At 59.8% G+C, this 14,846-nt stretch overlaps 1 protein-coding gene across 2 annotated transcripts; it reads right to left on the bottom strand.

Moving 5' to 3' along the window:
• Positions 1–528: 528 nt before the first annotated feature.
• On the bottom strand, positions 529–13,303 carry KCTD15 (potassium channel tetramerization domain containing 15). 2 transcript variants are annotated; one of them, XM_012730788.1, is made up of 6 exons: positions 13,226–13,303; positions 11,571–11,678; positions 10,791–10,966; positions 6,283–6,427; positions 3,970–4,275; positions 529–2,840 (listed from the first exon to the last, which is right to left on the bottom strand). In XM_012730788.1, exons 2-6 carry the CDS (start codon positions 11,649–11,651, stop codon positions 2,682–2,684), a joined length of 867 nt encoding a protein of 288 aa, XP_012586242.1. In that variant the 5' UTR covers positions 11,652–11,678; positions 13,226–13,303; the 3' UTR covers positions 529–2,681. The 2 variants fall into 2 exon arrangements, with proteins under 2 accessions (XP_012586242.1, XP_004690598.1); XM_004690541.2 differs by having other exon boundaries at positions 11,586–11,678.
• Positions 13,304–14,846: the final 1,543 nt, after the last annotated feature.

Genomic DNA, 14,846 nt, shown 5'->3' with positions numbered 1-14,846 from the left:
GTAATTTATAAAATATCCTTTATTTATTCTAAGGAACACAATCAAGTGGTAATTTAAAAAAAAAAAAAAACAAAAAAAAAACCTTTGAAAGGTGCTCATGTCACCTGGCATTGAGCCCTGTGTGTGCCTGCGGCTGGAGCCATCTGCTGCCCCTTGGCCAGCTCGCCACACACTGGCACAGGCTTGGGGCAGGGCAGCAGGGGGCTCTCTGTCCGGTTGCTTATAACCAAAAATACTTAGTCTGGAGGTTTCTGATGAGCAGAAGAAACAATGCCAGATTACTTAGGATACAGTCATTCCAGGAGCCAGAAATCGCTTGCAAGGACTTGATCATTTGTACTTACGGTTGATGGAGACTGGGTATATTTGAATTTCCTTCTATGGGAGGATAGTATTTCTCTAGAAATTTAGACATCCTCCATTTTATGTAAAATCATATTCCTGATTTATTTAATAAATAAAGAGTAACGTCTACTATCTCAGTTACTCCCTTCCCTCCCTCCCAGCATGATGGTTTCATCAAAAAGACAGCTTGCTTGGAAACGTCAGGGCATCTCCATCAATCAGCCACGGCACCGGCGACGTACGGGAGGCTCCAGAAACACCCGGCATGGAGCTGTTTTCACAAGACTTCCTTTCTAAGAAACACACCACTTTCTCTCCTCTCAGATGTGAACTTCAGATGCCAAAATGCAGATGTGCCAACTGCAGCCACGTTGCTAAGCACAGAAGGCCGGCAGGTCTGCCCGGCAAATTAGATCGGACGCTGGATGGCGTCTGCTCTGGGGCCCCAGACAGGACGCAGCTGGTGTGTGCTCCCGGCCTCGGGCAGGTCGGGGCTCGTGACCCGGCCGGGCCTGTGAAGAGCAGTCTGCAGCGGCTACAATGTAAGGGCTTTGCAAAAAAAAAAATACAGAAAGATGCATTAAACCTGGAGGCCTCTCTGAGTGTGTTCAAATGCCTGCCCATGGGGCGCCATGGTCTTATTCCTCACGTGACCATTTTGGGGGCGGTATGTCCCCCTGGCTGGCCTGAGCTGTGGACGCCACCTTCTCCTACCACTGTGAGGCTCTAGAGAGGATGTGCACATTGAGCAAGAACCAGAGAGCCTCTCGAGACACTGAAGACCGGGTTCCAAGGTCCCTGACACCTGTCTGCCGCGCCCCGCTTCACATCTGGCTGGGGCTGTGACCCACATTCAGATCCCGTGCCCAAGGGGACAAATGGGGAGTTAGGGCACATCCCGGTACAATATACAGCAAAGTCAGGCCTCTGCCCCTCTCCCAGACACTACAGCCGCTTCTTCTTTGGTTGGAACTGAGGGGGACATCCACCCCCAGCACCCCCAGGCACAAGACCAAAGGCAGGAACCCAGCTGTCGCTTCTACACAGGATGGAGCCTTAGTCTTTGCTTTATGGCATCATTTATGGCATGAACTAGGAACGTGATGTGTTTACACAAACACACGACAATTGTACATCAGCATCTTTACAACGTTGAAGGAGTGGTACACAAGTCTACAGGCGTTGTGCACTGGGGTGCCGCCAGGGCGCCCCGCCCGCTGAGGTCTCTGGGGTTTTGCCACCCAGGAAGAGCCAGCGCTGGGGGGAAGGTGTGACAATGCCGGGCCGGTCACCTTTGGGCCCGTCACCTGGGACGGGAGGTCTGTGAGGACCCCTGGGGTCAGCCCTCACTGGAATTGGGGTCAAGAGCCCCAGGTATGCCTTCCCAAAGGGGGTAACAACAGTTCATTCAAATTCAGTGTGCATATTAGTGTGGGAAAATCGGAGCTGGGGACGGCTTCCTGAGCTGGGGACCCATAGGATGCTGCTGACAGGTGGGTCCCCTCACTGCGGGGCCCATTCCTGAGGTAAGGATTCGGTGTGGCCCCTGGCTGGTCCAGATGGGCAGGGAGTTCTCCCGGAGCCCAGGTGTGGGCGCACACAGACAGGACTGGCAGCCCCAGGGTGGAATGTCAGGTGACCCGCCCAGTGTGGCCTGAGCCTTGGGCCGCAGCGAAGGTGAGGGTATCAGATGGCATCAGGTGGTTCCACCATCCCCCATGCCAGCACCGCCCTCCTCCCAACAGCCCCGCTGCTGTGCCACTGTGCCGGCACCTGGGCCCGGAGCCCACAGCTCATCCGCCGCGTGGGCGGGCCGCAAGTCCGGCTGAGAACTGAGCACCAGATAGAGAAGTGTAGGTCCTTGTTGGCCTCTCTGACTTGTGCAGTTAGTTACTTCGGTCTTAAATACTGTAGAAAAATAAGCCACCTGACGCAGGGAGACCCACTGAAGTCTGCCACGCACGGAGGAGGATGCACAGCTCCTCTGGAGCAAGCCAGGGTCCCCGTGACCTGCCTTGGTAGGTCCTGGAGTCTCAGAGGACCCGTGACGGGCAGGGGAGCCCGGGGGGGCTGGACAACCGGCGGCGGCAACGGCGGCATCTGAGTCACATCAACAGTCCTTTGGCGGGCGGGTCTGCCCCCAGCGTCCCATATTCTGTGGCCACGACGCCCGGGCACTGGGGGTACCCCCCCCAGGCCGGCTTCTGCCCCTCCAGCCCCACCCTCAAGTCTCACGCCCAGCACTAAGCAGGCACAGGCAGAACTCCCCAAAAGTGTCTTCGGGTCTCTGGGGTGCTCCCAGGGCCAGGGGGACTCAGGCGGCACCGAGGCAGGGCCTAGTCCAGGGGCTCCTGCTTTATCCGGACGGCGGTGGGGGTGGGCTGCGGCCGCCGCTCCTCTCGGCAGAGCACATACTCGCTGAACTGGGAGGAGTCCACGCCACCCCCACAGGACGCGGCCACAGTGAAACCCCTCTGGAATAGCCTCTCCAGGACCTGCGGGGGAAGAAAGGGGGTCAGCCGGCTGGGGTGAGGGACCTCCTTCTACGCTCTCAGTCTCACTTGCTGACAAAGGTCTCTGCAGAACGGCCACCTGAATAACCACATCAGGGACAGGCGCGGACAGGCCCGGGGCCCACAGAGTGGCCAGACCTGAGCAGACAGCCCCCTCCTGCTGCCCTCAGGGGTCTGCTAAAGTCTTGGTTCAGGAAGGCAGAGAGAGCCTGGGGGCCCTTCCCCCTTTTCCCCAGGAGTAACCTGCCCCTCTAGGTCCAGACATGTGGTCCCAGTGCCTCTCCCTCACCAAAGCCTGCCCCAATTACAGAGAGACCCTGCCTCCGGGCAGCCACCTGCTTCCCTGAGCAGTGAGTCCCAGATGGTTTGAGGCCTGGGGGCCCATCAGCTCCAGGGAGCCGGGAGCGGGGAGGAGGAGTCTGTCTGCTGAGTCTCTGCAGGCCCCGTGCCCACGTGGGTCTGTGCCCCTGTGAGGGTGGAGTCGGCACATCTGACACCTGTGTCCTGCGAGGAGCAAGTTCTGACTGACAGCTTGCAGACTGCAGGGGGTGGGGGCTCCCTGCAAACCCACTCTGCCCGAAACCTGACATAGGAGTCTGCTCTTGGGTCTGCAAGAGCAGCTGGCAAACAGGCAAACAGACCCCAGCTCCATCTTGGACTTGCCAACTCTTAGCCCCACCTGGGGAAAGCTGGACCAGCTGTCTGGGTGCCACTGTCCCGGGTCAGCAGAGCAAGGACAGGCCTTAGGCCACCTGCGATCTGTCTCTGCCCCGCCTCCCCACTGCCCGGGTTTCATTTGAAACCAAATCAGACTCTGGGTGTCAAATGGAGCACACTTTGTTGAAACTACTCTGGGCCATTTTTATAGAACATCCTTTTGGGAAAAAAAAAAAGCACGGATCAATTTTTTTTTAAGTCCACTCCCCAGGCGCCATCATTTAATTATGAGCGGGATATAAATTATGCATCGACGCATTGTTGCCTTTTCTGTAGGGTCCGCGCAGGGCCTCGCCACACCCCGGCGGGCCCTCCCCTCCCTCCGCCTGCCTCGCTGCACACACGGCCAGCGGGAGCCGGGGTGGCGGGCGCCAGGCGGCGGCGCAGCCCTCACCTGCACGGAGTTGAGTCGACAGTAGCCGTTGAGAGGGAAGCGGATGACGTGAGTGGGGTCCTGGTTCCAGCCGGCGTTGACCGAGTTGCACATGACGTCCCCGGTCTCGGGGAAGACCTCCTCGATGAGGGCCTTCTCGCCGCTGAGCGCGATGCGCTCTCCCAGGTCGGGCGTGACCCGCACCACCAGGCAGTCGCAGGCCCGGCTCCGCCGCCGCTGCTCCTGCTCCTGCTGCCAGCGCTCCAGCTCACGCAACATGGGCTGCAGCTGGTAGTAGCGCGCCTCCTCGTACAGCAGGCTGAAGTCCTGCGGCACACGTGGGGGGAGGGGATGGCGCTGGGGCCAGCCCTTCCGCTGCAGGGGGTTTTCCGCGTGCAGGCGGGAAGTGCCACCCCCGCCCTCAGTGTGGACCGGTGACCGTGACCAGCGCTCAGGTGGGGCGAGGAGGCGCAGGGGAATGGTGCAAGCAGCAGCCTTAGCCCAGCGGTGCACCTGTGCGCCAGATCCCCCCAGGCCTTTCCCCAGGGCCCCAAGCACTGGGGGTGGTTTTCTCCCTCTGCTGCAGAGAGAAGACTCTAGAATGACCCGCAGGCTCCACCAGAAGAGCCAGAGGCTGTGTCCTTGCCTGGAGGCAAAACAGACCTGTCAGGGTGGATTCTGGCAGCCTCCTCTACCAGGGCTGAGACCTCTGTCAGTTTACCGACCTTTTCTCATATAGACAACAATGCAAAGCTCCCAGCTCCCAGCTAGAGGAAGGGGTGAGAACTCAGCAGCAATCTGCCACTTGCCCTGCAGGCGTGGGGGGTGCTGGGGCCAGAAACCCCCCCCCCCGCTCACCAGCAGCCCACTAGCTGGCCGCAGGATCACATCAACCGCACCTCAAGCACACTTCAGCCCGGAGCAGCAGAGACCCCTGACGTGGCCTCTCCTTGGGGCTCAGCTCAGGCCCAGCTGGTGAGCCTGAGGACCCCCAGGGAAAGGCAAGGAAGCCCATCCTCCAAGGCTGGGCTGGCCCCCTAGGCCCTCAATCCCTTCCACCTGCCAACCCTGGCATTTGAATTACCCAGAGGGAAACCCCAGTTCTAACAGGCCCTACCCCCACCACAACAGTCATCAGTCGGGGCTCCATCCTGGGCCTCACTCTCATCCACTCTTGAGTTTTTCAAAGCCATTGCATACCAAACAAGCCCCACATGGCCCCCCATTGTCCAGAGCCTCCCTACTCGACACCTGCCAGAGTATACATCCACACCCACACCTGAACCGCCATGCACCCTCAAGACAGGCAGGGAGGCACCCTCGAGATCGCCTCACCCCCTCCAACCCATGTCCCTCTCCTGATCTTTTCTTAGACAGGAGTCTAACCTGCAGCTCTGCTCAGGGGTCTCCAGCCTCGTCCCGAGCCGCTGGGGACCCCCCTGCCTTCTGCACACACCATCCTTCCCATTGGCAAACCTGATCCTCCTTCGCCTGCTCACAGCCCTCCCACCACTCAGGGGAATTCGCCTGGTGCTGAGCGGCTACCAAGGTCCCGGCAGCATTCAGCAGCCCAACCCAGAAGCCCCAGGGAGACACGTCTCCCCAGTTCTGGAATGCAGGGAGCTCCAGGCCCTCAGCAAGGCCCTCACCCCGTCTGTCCCGGGCCCTGCGCCAAGAGCAGTGGGCTCTCCACAGAAGCCCCATGCCGGGCCAGGCCTTCTGGGGTTCGCCCTCTTTCCTTGAAGCACTGCCCCCCCAGATGACTGCCTGCCCACCCGATGTGTGCTGTGGGGACAGACCGCACGGGCTGTGTCAGCCGTGTTCAGTCCGAGTTTTTTCTGGTCCTCAACCCCAAGACAAAACATCCAGGCCCTTGGCCTCTGGGTGGGGTGGGAGGAGGGGTGGCTATTTGTGGGGTGCCCCCTCTGCGGCGCCCCGGAGGAGCACAGCACCGAGGCAGGCGCACTCTGAGATCGGGGGCTAGTTTTTTGTTACAAGGTGTTTTACAAGCAGGGTTTTCTGCCTGCAAACTGCCAACAGGGCACAGATTTAGGAGGCGGTAACTCCTGGCACCCGGGCACACATCAGCCTTCACCATGGCAAACATGAAGCCAGGGTAGGCGCCTCCGCCGCTTAATTGTTGTTACACCCTGATAAATAAGCTAAAAATGTGAGAAAACAAAATTAGTTTAGGAAAACTGATTTAGCCCTCGGCTGCATCGTTTAACTTTTTATGGTTGCCATGACGACCGTGGGTCCATTTATTAAGTCCCAACGTCCCCTGTGTAACGGCACCGCACAGGCAGCCCGGGGAGCCGCCGGCCCCGGACTTACCTTGAAGTCATCGGGGAGCAGCAGTTTCGACGTCCGCAGGAAGCTCAGGACGTAGCGGAAAATCTCCCCATCCCGGTCGATGAAATAATGTTGCTTCAAACTGTCCAGGACGATGGGCTCGGTGCCGTTGAAGAGGCGGCTGATTCTAGGAGAGGTGCAAGGGATGCCTGACGAGAGGCCAGTCCACCGCCCCGCTCCCACACTTTGGGGCACACCCGGCTGCAGTGGGCAGGGGAGAGGTGTGGGTGACTCTGGGACACAGCCAGACCCCACAGGTTTGCATACACCGGGGGCTGCCAGGCTGCAGTCGGAGAGGGCACAGCGTAGCCGGCACAGGCCACACACCCACCTACACTGGCAAGCCACAGCCGGAGAGACACACCCAAGTGTGCACAGCCGCCAGCCCGCCGCCACATGTCAACAGGCCTGGAAAACTACAGCGAGATGCAGACACAGCCACCTCGCCACACGCACGCAAGCCCCGCCAGACAGAGCCACCCAGAAGACTCCTGCTGACCATCAGACCCCCCCAGGCTACCGTCACACACCCCACGAGCAGTGCGAACCAGCCCCAGCAGGCCCGGGCCACACACATCCACCTCGCCCAACCCCCACGAGCAGGCACCGGACCCACACACTCGCACAACAAGCCTGGGGTCCCACGGCCCCCACCCTTAGGAATGCACATCACAGGCCGACCCTGCAGCAGCCAGGCAAAGGCCAGCAGCCAAGGCCAGCTGACTGGACACATGCCATGGACCCCGAGGGACTCCCCACCCAGGGAGCCCCAGGGGAGCAGAGGCAGAGGGAGGGATGATGTGCGTGTCACCACACACCAACGCTCAGCAGTGAGCACACAACACACGCCCATGTGCGCATGTGCCAAGCACACGAGGAGGGGGACAGGTCCCAGCACCCCGTCCCCAGGAGGGGCCTGTGGGAAGCCTCGGCCCATCCTCAGTCACCCAGGGAGGAAGCAGGCCTCTGAGCCAGGGCTGCCCCTGCCCACAAACCAGGGCTGCGGGCTCTGGTTCCCCGACTTGCCCTGCAGACCCCAGGTCTGTCAACAGGTAGGAGTCTCAAAGACGAGTGGGGACAGCCGAGAGCTTGATCTGGGAACAGGAGGCAGTGGGCCGGGTCTCTCCAGGGGCAGAATCTCCCCATCACCTTCAGGGGTGCACACCTGCGGGTCCAGCTAGATCCTGGCCGCACGGCCCAGGCCGAGGCAGTGCCTACGCCGCTATGCTCTGCTCCCTTCACCCCTAGCAGCCCACACTACTGTCCACGCCAAGTGGCCTCCTGTGGCCCTGCCCTGCCGTCCCGTGCCGGACACACGAGCTGGGCGAAAGCTGAGGGCTGAGCCTGGCAGGCTCTCCCACCTATATCCACTCTAACGGCTGAGCACATAAACTGTCCACCATGAATGAGGGTCTCCTGGGTGTGGAATAGCCATGACGTCCCCTGCTCTCACTCTCACCAGTGGGGCTGTCAAAGGGCAAGCGGTCCTGTAGCCTGTGGCGAGGTGTGAGAGGCAGGAGGCCTGTGGAGCCAGTGCTGCCGATGCGCTATCTCAGGGCCCCAGCGACCACGAGGTCCGGTCACCTCTCCAGGCATGGGACCATGGTGCTGAGGACCCTGCTGGACACTGTGGGCTCCATGGCCTGTTCCAGCCTTCCAGGTCCCCAAGACCTGGCCTCAGCAGAGCTTGGGCATGCAGATGTCACATGGGGGTAACCAGCATCCTCGGAGACAGTGGGGCTGAGCAAAGTTGCCAGGAGCCGTGGACGTCATCAGCTAGCGCAGAGGGCCCCATGTGGCACCTGTGGCAAGCCTGGAGCTTCAGCCTCCCCGGCTGCGCCTGGCCGGGTCACAGACCCCTCTGGTGTCAGGGCAGGCTGGGGGTCCACACTGTCCCATCGGTCTGGAAGACCCCTGACCCGGCCACAGTCCAGGGCGACCGGGTTCTAGGTTGTCTTATTGGCCCAAGGCTAGACGGCTCTCAGTCCACCTTTTCCGGGGCTGGCTGGCTGGTCGTGGACCTTTCGAGGTTCCGTGGCACCGATGAAGACCTTGCAAGCCCTTGGGGGCTAAAGCGACGGGCTTGAAAAAACATCGGTCACTTACAGGGTCTGCACGGGTTTCTGCCTCAGGCCGCCTTGTATGGGGTGCTGCAGGGTCTGGTGTGCCAATTTCTAAAGTCCTCCATGGAATAAGCAGGCCAGTTCTGGCCCCAGCAGATGCAGGGAGGGTCTTCTTTCTTATTTTCCTTTCCTTTAGACTTTGGCTCCCATTTCCTGGATGTGTCCGTGGAAGGTCCTATTTATTCTGAAGCTCCTGGCCATCTGAATTTGCCACGGCCCAAGGCCAGGACGGACCCACGTGTGGAGCTGCAGTGGCCGTCCAGCAGGGAGGAAGGAGTGAGGTGGCAGCCCAAGAGCACACGCCCAGGGCTGGCAGTGCCCAGCGGGCTCCTGCCAGGAGCTGCTCCTCGAGGTTGTCCCCAACTCCCCTCTTGTGGGAGTCAAGAAACCCAAGATGCCGGCCATGGCCGTGGGCACAGAAGCCTGGGGCCTTGGGAGAACTATGCTGCTCTCCAGAACCCTGGGGTGGCCTGCGCACTCTTAATTCTCCAGGTGACTCATACCTCACCAGCACGAGGTGAGAGGCTGCCTGATGTTTGTTTCCAGAATTGGGGAAAAATAACTTTTTAATCTTAACAAATCATTCAAAGGATGAAAGAGATCGGGGTGGGTGGGAGGGGCGTGCTCCTTGGTAGCACAGCTGCCACACCCACTTCCTGAGTCCAGCCAGACCCACTGTCCCCAACTGTTCTACACTTCACCCCCCTCCCCACCTCCAGGCTAAAGCTTCAGGCTGGGGAGCCTGGGCCTGGAGCCACCCAGGGAGAACAACAGATTCTTCTAAAGCCCCAGCCCCAGGCAAGAATGCAGACAGCTGCCTCCTCTGGGCATAGCCTGCAGCAGATGGTCCCACAGGCAAGAAGGTGGGAGCCCCCAACTTCCCCCGCAAGCCCTCGCATGCAGAACCTCGGTGAGGTGGGGAGAGGGAGGTGAGGCTATGGGGCCGGGCCACTCCAGCCCTCAGAATCAGCAGCCTGGGCTGCGATTTCTCCAGAAGGGCAAGTGTCTGATTTCAGGAAACGCTCTTCAGCGCTGTGGCGGCCGAGGGTTTTGTGAAACTCCCTTACAAACGTCACCAAGTGATTAAGGGATGATCCATCTTGGGCAACTCGGGAACACCGCACAGGGCGGGCTCGGCAGGCAATGAGCAGAATCCACCTCCTGCCCTGGGCAGGGCACGTTGAAAGCGGGCAGACCGCGGGCACAGGCGTGGCTGCGTACCCCCCCCCCCCGGGGCTCCCAGTCCCCTGGGCATTGAAGTCCCAGTTGCTGTCTAGAGCCTAGGCTCCCCAGATTCCAGACTGGACCTCTGTGCACCTCCAGCACCCCCTTCTGAGGGAGCACTCCTGTCCCCACGGAGGAGTCCACCTGGCCCTCACAAGTCCCAAAGCGGCCGCCTCCACGCACCGCGAATCCTCGATGCCGTGAGCCAACAGCGAGGAGCCTGAAGAGGAAGCTTTCCAGAGACACCCCTGACCCCGTGGTGTCTGGGGGATTAATTAACTCTTCTCATTATCTTAAATGTATAAAATAGGGGGAATGCCTGGCAGTCTGGGCCCTCCTGCTACCCAGCCCTAGGACACTAGGGAGCAGGGGCCGCCCAGCAGTGCCAGGAGCCAGCAACCAGTGCACATTCCTGGGGGGCTGCCCAGAGACCACCCCAGCCCTCGTCAGCCCTGCCAGCGGGGAAGCCAGGGAGGTCTGCCCTGGAGAGGAGATGCCTGAGAGGCAAGAGCAGAAAAGCAGGCAGCTACAGGAGTCAGAAGCACCAGGGAGCTCGGCAGAGTGAGGCTCCCTGCAGGGAGGCCTCGGACTCTATCCACGGAAGGGCTCAGGTTCATACCATCTGCATACCCCCAACGTGCGGGAATTCCTAGCCAGTCTCTGCAAGCAGCCTGTGGGGTCTAGCAGTGGCCACCCCCCCAGAGATGGCAAGTGACGCCTCTCCCTTTGCCATCACACACCTTCCCAGGTTGGACTAGCAAAGGGGGACAGGGCCCCCCAATGCAACACCAAGAAAGAGAGTTGCTCAGACCAGGCCTGAGGCTCATTGAAGGGAACCCGAGAGCACGAGAGATGCCCAGTGGCTGCTGAGTTTGGGGGCTTGAGGGGGCCGGCTCTGAAGAAATGGCCTCCGCCAGCAGCCCCGGAACTCCACCTAGCATTCATTGCCAGTGCCACCAGCTCTGGGCCCCACCGTCCCTCTCCCTCACAAAGCGGCTGTTAACGAGCAGATTGGAGCAGACTCGGCCTCCTGAACGCTGGCTCCCCGGGTATGCACGAGCAGGGCCGCCCTGGAGAGTCTGAGTGCCCCCCATGGCTGCAGCGGCCGCCACAGCCCGGCGCCTGGGGCGGGCTCGCTCTTACCTGGAGTCGGGGTACTTGGTAAGGGTGGCCAGGCTGCTGGTGTACATGTGACCACCCACGTCGATGTGCACGGGCGCGTTGGACTTGGTGAGCTGGGCTGGCAGTGGGATGCCTTGGGCGGCCAGGGGAGACACGGGCGAGCGGGTGAGAGACAACCGGGACATGCTTCCTCCCTCCTGGAGACGGAGACAAGGCAGAAACAAGAGTTTCCCCACCACAGAGCTCCCTTTATTGCCAGGGTGATCACAGATCTAATCAGATCACTTCTCCCTGTGCCTGATCACATATTCAGCTGACAAATTATGTCCACCACTGTAATTAAGTGTATTTGCATCATTTTCTTCAAAGTACCAGAGGGGAAAAGAAGGATGCTTATTAGCAATAAGAAATCAAGAAAAAAAAATTTTCAAGGTGTCAGCCTCCAGGGGCATAAAACAAACTGCAAAATTCTAATTAAAGGTCGCGGGCTTATGTGTTAGATGTGAAATATCCCCTGACAAACGAATCACCAATTTGTGAATTGGGATTCAGGGGGTTTTGCAAGTTTGTCTCAGTAAGGAGACACCTCTAAATTAGTGACTTCCTCAGCACCTTAGGCACTGAGTTTTATACATGGAGTAAATTTCACATCAAATTAAGAGCATTTTCGTTTCAAAAAATACATAGTTGTACAGCCAGTCAACAGCCATCTCTCCAATGCCGCGGCCACGCCGAGGGCGGCCGGCCCGGGAGCGGGCGCCCAGGGAGGGGCGGGGAGGGGCCGCCGCCGGCGATGCCCACCCTGCTGGCTCTCACCGCCGTGCCAGTGCTGCCTTGGGCGTGAAGCGAGGACCCGCTCGGCCGCTCCTTGCGGTGAGGCATCTAGGCTTCCATCACTGCCCAGAGTATCTGCGGGAGCACAGAGCAAACCAGACAGGGCTTCACTCCTCAGCAGTCACCGGCACCACGTCTCCCACGGAGCCTGGCGCTCCCAGTCTTGTTTTCTGCACTCGCTCGGCAGGACCCCAAGCCACACCGGGAGGCTCCCCTGGTCCTCGCTGCTCCTCCCTGTCTCCACACCCCAAGGCAAGCCTCCAGGCTGGAGCAGATTACTCCTACACACTTGTGAGCATTTTCATGGCGCTCCGCTCCATGTCTGCTAATTCGGCTAATGACAGCACCGAAACATATGCTCACCATTATTGCCCCAAAATGTTTCAGAACAAATCTGATTTTCCTGGTATTTTGGTCTAGAGCCATGTTACCAAGCGTGTCTCCTCTTGCATCAGCAGGGCCTGGTGGACCACAGCCTGGGGAGGGTCCCCCCTCCACAGACTGGGGCGCCCAGGATCTATTTCATAACACCGTCTCCAGGTGTGAGGATGCACTTTGCAACTGGCCAGACACAGAGAAGCCTTTAAGCAGAAGCTGGGCCACGAGGAAGCCACTGCCCCTGGCTCCGAACAGAGGAAACTTGTCTTTGTTTGCCTAGCCTGCACCTCTGCAGTTTCTCCCCAGACCCCTGGAAGAGTCTTGTCTGTGCCTAATGTATTCCAGATCCCTGAGGATCGTGTCCCCCAAGGCATTAGTGAGCTGGCCAGAGGAAACAGGCAGCCTCTCAGCAAATGGACGCTTTGTCCTGCCCGCCTCCAAGGGCTTGCGGGCTGTGCCACCACCAGCACCTGAAATTACATTGCCCTCCGTCTCCGGAAGCCCCCACAGGGCATGCTGCAGGCCTTGAGCCAGCTGGGGGGGGGGGGGGAAGCAGGTTTCTGTCGCCTGAAACCTTCCATTTGACTTGGGGCTCCCAGGTGGGGGAGGTTTGCACAGCGACTCTTCCCCTTTCACTCTCCCCCTTTCCTGCCTGCCACTGACTTCCAGAACTTAACCTGGACTTAGTTCTTGAAGGCGCAACCTCCCTTAAAGAATGACTTTGTGCTTGAAATTCAACATCCAATTTTAAACCACGGAGCAAGTTCCAATGGGAATGAAATCCCGCAGCTTTAAGGCTCCTCTCCGCAGCTATGCAACGCCCTCAGTGTCCCCACCAGTTTCCCTGCCACGAATCTGGGGAGGGGGCTGCTATTAGCAGCCACCAACTTTTAATTCATCCTGTCACAGGGGCTTGCTGTTTTGGACCTTCCTGGATTCCCACACGCTTTAAAAAGAAAACCAGGTCACTTATCTCAAGGAAGTTCTGAGAAACCAAAACAGAGCGCAGGAATGGGTTACCCTGCCCGGGGAGGAGGAGTCAGAAGGAAAGGCACAGAGTATACACCGGCTGGAAGCAACTCCAGTGGAAATCTATCAGCTCCAAACAGCACAGGTCTCCTCACCCGGGGTGGAACTAAAAAGTGGCTTCTAACACCAAGTACCCATCACAGAAGCTGCTAGGTCCTTTTCTCACCCTTCTCTTTCCCCTGCAAGCACAAGCCATGGCAAACCAGAAAACTCACCATTGGAAGCCCCAGGCTCTAAGCCTTGACTCGAACCTCCAGTGCTCCCTCCGATAAATGCATCGATGCCAGACGACCCTCTCCCCTGAGGTCAGAAGCACAAAAACGGATGCAGTAAGAGACACAAGTTCATTCCGCCAACACCAGCATCAACCCACGACCCAGTCCCAGCGGCCACCGCCCTCCCGAGGCTCTGCCAAACCGCCTGTTGCAGGAGCCTGGGCGGGAGCATGCTGGAGAGCCCGCAGGTTTCCAAACCGGCTGGGTATTGACCCGCTCCTCGGAGCTGCGGCGGGAGACCGGGTCCCGCGCCCGCCTGCAGCCCAGCCCCGCCCGCCCGAGCAGAGGGAAGCGAGCAGAATGCCACGCTCATTTACACACAAAATGATTTTGTGTCCCATTGTGCTCGCAGTTGTTCAGCTCTCTGGGGGTGATTAAACTGGCTGAGCTGCGGCAGCTTGAGACGATTTCACTAAATCGCTTCTTCATGAAGTCGCTTCTTTGCTAAGCTGTTATTTTAACCATAAAAGGTAAACAGAAGGCGCCTAGCGAGCTCCCTCCAGCTCAGCGCCATGGGCGCCAGCCCCGGGCGAGGGTGCCAGGGGCCAGCAGAACTGTCCAGGAGGTGGGCCCAGAGGGAGGTGGGCGGGCCACCTGGTGCGCGCCAGCCCCTCTACGGAGCCCGCCGGCCCGAGAGAACTTCGGGGCGGCAGAAGCCGGCGGGCCAAAGCCCGCAGCGCCGCGGGGCGGGGTGGCCCGGGAACCCGAAGCGCCGAGCAGGGCGGGGAGGGGTGTGCGGCGGGGGCGGGGCGGAGGACAAAGTTAAATCAAGAGGCAGACACTTAGAGACCACAGATGGGAAGCTCGCCTAATTAAGGACGTAAAAGCGCTTTTGTTCTCAAAGTTTATTGTTGCCGGGATTTAAAAAAAATTAATTGAAACTAATGCTGTTATTCACTCGTGCAGTTAAATTCCTTCATGCACACTGAGACACCGAGGGAAAACTTGAAGCTTATCCCTCTGCAGGCGGGGGTGGGGGTCGCGGGTGGACCGAAAGGCTCTCTCGCTACGTGGGCGGGCGGGGGTGGGTGTCTCTAGTGTGCGCCCCGTGCGCGCGTCCAGGTCCGGAGTACCGGTTGGCAACTGGGATCCTAGGCAGCGATCCGGTGTCCCTGCTGCCTGCCTGGGGGCCCAAGCCCCGCGCGCCTGGGACGACCACCAGTGCGCCGGCCCCTCCCGTCCCTTTTCCTACTCGTGGGGTGGGCGTCAGAGACGAACATCTGTCCCGTTAGAGACTTTTTCTCTTTCTGATTTGGGCGCCACGCCGGGCCCTGTCCACCCCGAAGCCCCAGCTGCGTGAGCCGAGTATTGACCCCGGAAACTCGCTGGCTCTGCAGGGCGCTTGGCCCTGCACCGAGGCCCGAGCACCCAGACCTGCAACCCCCCGCCGACCGGCACACACGCGCGCGCGCGCGCGCGCGCACACACACACACACACACACACACACACTCCGCCCCGCGCGGCAGGAAGCTCCGCGCCCGCCCGCGTGGGGAGGGTCCCCCCGGGGCCAGGGCCAACCCACGTGGGCAAGCCCCCCTCCCGCGCCAGGCCTTTGTGCTG

Source organism: Condylura cristata, unplaced genomic scaffold, assembly GCF_000260355.1.
Source record: "Condylura cristata isolate star-nosed mole 26May11 unplaced genomic scaffold, ConCri1.0 scaffold00028, whole genome shotgun sequence".
Classification (NCBI taxonomy): domain Eukaryota; kingdom Metazoa; phylum Chordata; class Mammalia; order Eulipotyphla; family Talpidae; genus Condylura; species Condylura cristata.
This window is presented reverse-complemented; position numbering and strand designations above follow the sequence as displayed.